The sequence below is a fragment of the Macadamia integrifolia genome, chromosome 5 (assembly GCF_013358625.1).
Source record: "Macadamia integrifolia cultivar HAES 741 chromosome 5, SCU_Mint_v3, whole genome shotgun sequence".
Classification (NCBI taxonomy): domain Eukaryota; kingdom Viridiplantae; phylum Streptophyta; class Magnoliopsida; order Proteales; family Proteaceae; genus Macadamia; species Macadamia integrifolia.
In genome coordinates this window covers 3,700,098-3,704,053 of record NC_056561.1, presented here as the reverse complement: position 1 = coordinate 3,704,053, position 3,956 = coordinate 3,700,098, and the positions used below count along the sequence as shown (strand labels likewise).

At 39.3% G+C, this 3,956-nt stretch overlaps 2 protein-coding genes across 3 annotated transcripts in view; one reads left to right on the top strand and one right to left on the bottom strand.

Moving 5' to 3' along the window:
* LOC122079573 (acyl carrier protein 2, mitochondrial-like) overlaps window positions 1-972 on the bottom strand; it is a 4,241-nt gene extending 3,269 nt beyond the window's left edge. The window contains exon 1 of one of the 2 annotated variants that reach the window (XM_042646154.1): window positions 552-972. In XM_042646154.1, the coding sequence (XP_042502088.1) occupies window positions 552-755 (204 nt within the window). In that variant the 5' untranslated portion in view covers window positions 756-972. The remainder of the gene's footprint in view (window positions 1-551) is intronic. The other variant, XM_042646153.1, reaches the window with a different exon arrangement.
* Window positions 973-2,137: 1,165 nt separating this feature from the next.
* Window positions 2,138-3,547, top strand: LOC122079833 (putative UDP-rhamnose:rhamnosyltransferase 1). Its single transcript, XM_042646582.1, has one exon. It carries the CDS (start codon window positions 2,138-2,140, stop codon window positions 3,545-3,547), a length of 1,410 nt encoding a protein of 469 aa, XP_042502516.1.
* Window positions 3,548-3,956: the final 409 nt, after the last annotated feature.

The following is a 3,956-nucleotide window of genomic DNA, read 5'->3' as shown; positions in this document are numbered from 1 at the left end:
GAGTGGTCGACTCTACCGCATGTATCCTTTCTCAAACTATTCCAAGAAAGGATTCTCCCTCCATGATACTAATATTGTAATTTCAGTAAATCAACTGCAAAGAAAAAAGGCACTCCTAAGCTAAAGCTCAAAAGCGTCATCTTATTTCCAATAATGGAAACAAATGTGATTTGGCACTCAACAAAGACAAAATTAAAATGAAGGCAGAAAGTGACGACAACGTTTTCATTTTCAGCTGGTGAAGAGAGACGTAATCAATCTGGACTTCAGAATTGGGTAATTAAAATATTTAAAGATTCATCCTTAAGTTTGACCTTCGGCACAAGACCATTGCAATTCATGTGCTTCACTTCCAATTCTTTAGAAATTGAAACAGAAAAACCGTAGTTTTACTCGTGTAGGAAGAGAAACTAAAAGGATCGATAAACTCCAAATATCAACCCTAATTTATCGTCTCCAAACATAAGAAGTAGAACCATATATGATGAAGAACGAAATAGCATTTAATCTCAGTAGACTCCTCTCTCTCTCCGAGACAGGAATAGAATTACCTTGGAAGGATCGACTTTCTGAAGGTTCTTTACAACGCTGATGACACGGTCAGCGACCTCCGATTTGTTGAGGAAAGAGCCTCTGACCTCCTCGGAGGAGAAATAGCGAAGAAAGAGATTGTTCAATGAGAAAGCGAACGGAGTTGCATTTCGCGACTGAACGTTAACTCTCAGGTGCTTCAGCAGAGCATTTCTCGCCGCCATTGAGAGTCTCGAGTCTTGAAACTGAGACAGAGAGCTCCTATGGTTTCTTCCTTCCCTTCCCTTTGTGGAAGCGAGAAGTGGTTTCTACTTTCTGGAGAGGGCACACATGGCAATTGGAATCAGGGTTCTAGGTACCAGTAACAGATCGGTATCAACTGAGGCTGATACCGAAACCTGACCAAACCTAGATCAGATCATCAGATATCGGCATTCCATCAAGAGTAAAATCGTAAGAAAAAAAAAAAATCCATTTTCTTTTATGAAAAATATAGACTCCACCAATTACTGAGATTTAAAACCCTGATTGGAATTCAATTAATAATATCTGAAAAAAAAAAACCATTCATTTTATTATTATTATTATTATTATTATTATTATTATTATTATTATTATTATTATTTTTGGGTAAAAAGTGAACTATTGAGTGAAACGGCACAAGACCTCATTTACAAAGAGTATGAAGCCAAGGAGTGGCATTTGACCAAACTCTCTCACTATTTATGGACATGGCTTACCTTGCTAAGGAATGGGCTACAACATTAGTTTCTCTAGAAATGAAGAGAAATTCACATATGGTGAATTGAGATGAAAGATATCTGATATCTTGAATTATTGGATGCAAATCAAAAGGCATAGTTATACAAACGTACAGTCTCATATTTGATTCTCCATCAATGCATTTACTATTTCAATGAAGACCGTGACAATGGATCACCCTTGATGTCCGAGCATACTGGTGGTGCAGGACCGCAGTCCCTGACTAGAAAACATTTCTCATATTTTTTATCTCAGCAAAGTCAACCTTTATGCACATTTTCTCCCCTTGGCTCTATTGACAACACTTCCAGCGAATCCTTGAAAGACATTACCTACTTTACTATGCTCGGGTTGGATATGATATTGGTGAAGGCAAAGCTGTTGATCTCAAAGAGTTCCCCAGATCAAAGATGACACAGGATCTTGAATTAAAGTTTATTAGTTCATTACTCAACCATAGGGGAGAGAGAAAGCATCGGGTCTAACAAGCAAACCCATGTGTGTTTGTCCACCATTCTGAGTAGTAGATATATATAATAATCAGGAATAGAAAGAAGATTCTGTGATTTTTCTGGCATTTGTCCAATCTCAATTTAATGAAATCCTGCATCAAAACATAACCAATTAGGACTCTCCAATTTCCAGAGGACTTATTCAAGAGATTGCGTAAGCAATGACAATGTTGACCAAAAAGATAAAAAAAAAAAATAGCGTATGCAATGACTAGAGCCTAAGAAAATCCGTGGGCACACGGGTTTATAAATATTTATCTTTCTAGCTATCTTCTTCATCAAAGGAATCAAATCTCCCCTTTGATCTTCAGGCCTCTCTATCACTTCCTCCCATGGCTCAGAGAAATGGGCTTCACATCGTTATGTTCCCATGGTTAGCTTTTGGTCACATGATACCATTTCTAGACCTCTCTAAGGAGTTAGCAAAAAGGGGTCATCTCATCTCCTTCATTTCCACACCAAGAAACATTGAAAGGCTTCCCAAACTTCCTCCCAATCTATCCCCTCTCATTGATTTTGTGAAGCTCACCTTACCTTCGGTGGCGAACTTGCCGGAGGGAGCTGAGGCTACTTCTGACGTCCCATTAGACAAATCCCAGTACCTTAAGTATGCCTTCGATGGTCTAGAAGGATCTTTTGATTGCTTCCTTGAGACGTCATCTCCAGATGTGATTATTCATGACTTCGCCCACCACTGGCTCCCACCCCTTGCAGCTAAACGTGGTGTTCCATGTGTCTTCTTCTGTTTATTCAGTGCTTCAGTGATTACCTATTTTGGCTCCCCATGGTTGCGTTTGGCCGGCGAAGATACCCGAAAAGACCTGGAAGACTTCACTGTTCCTCCCAAGTGGATTCCTTCCCCTTCCAATCTTGCATTTCGTCTCTATGAACTCCTTAAATTCTCTGACTCCTTTAGTAATGGAAACAATTCTGGTATTTCTGCCATTGATCGATACTACTCAGTAGCCCTTGGATCAACCTTTGTAATTGTGAGAAGCTGTGAAGAAATCGAGGGTGATTATCTACGTATCGTGCGGGAGAAACTCTTTCGGGTACCAGTCATTCCAATAGGTCTACTTCCTCCATCATCAGAAGATGAAAACAAAGACGATGGCGAATGGGCAAATATCAAAAAGTGGCTAGACAAGCAAAGAGAAGGATCTGTGGTTTACATAGCATTTGGGAGTGAAGCAGCAGTGAGCAGAGAAGACATGCATGAGGTAGCTCTTGGGTTAGAGCTCTCTGGGTTCCCCTTCTTTTGGGCACTGAAGAGGCCAGCAGGGTCTAATGTAGACACCTTATCCATGTTACCATCAGGTTTTGAGAGCAGAACTCAAGGTCAGGGTACCATCTGTTTAGGATGGGTTCCTCAGAGAAGGATACTGGAACACCCTTCAGTGGGGGTTTTCGTTACTCACTGTGGGTGGAATTCAGTAATTGAGGGTATTGCATTAGGCTGTCCTCTTGTGTTATTACCTCTATCACTCGATCAACCTTTGGTTGCAAGGTTATTGCTGAGCAAGAATATTGGTGTAGAGATTCCGAGAGATGAACGAGATGGGTCTTTTACAAGGGAGTCGGTGGCCAAGTCATTGAGGCTAATAATAGTGGACAAAGAGGGGGAGCTGCACAAGGCCACAGCTAGAGAGATGAAAGAGGTGTTTGGAGACAAGGCTCGTCATGATCGATACATTGACGATTTCGATCAGTACCTAAGAACTAATCATGGGCGTGCTAGCTAAATGGGAGTTCTTGGTGTCACCTCTGTTTGTTACATCATTTGTTCTATATTTTTAAGCTTTATGTCATTGTTATGGGTGTCAATTTCAGACCCGCATCGGCACGTTCGACTGATTAAAACATAAATCTGTCTGGCCAATTTAATAAACATGTCGAGTTTAAACTTTGCTTGATTATAATTGATCATTCCTAGTGTAAGAGTTTAAACCGAACAGTTACCCAACTGTCTCGATCATTAATTTGTAAGCTATATATTGATTTTCCCTTCTTTTTATTATCAATTATTAAATTTACTTAGTAAAGTAGTTTTCTAAATTATTAATGGTTTAATATGTTAATTATATTATAAATTTTTTTTTAAAGTCAAAGATAGATTCTTGAATAAAAATTAAAGATCAAGATAAAAAAAAA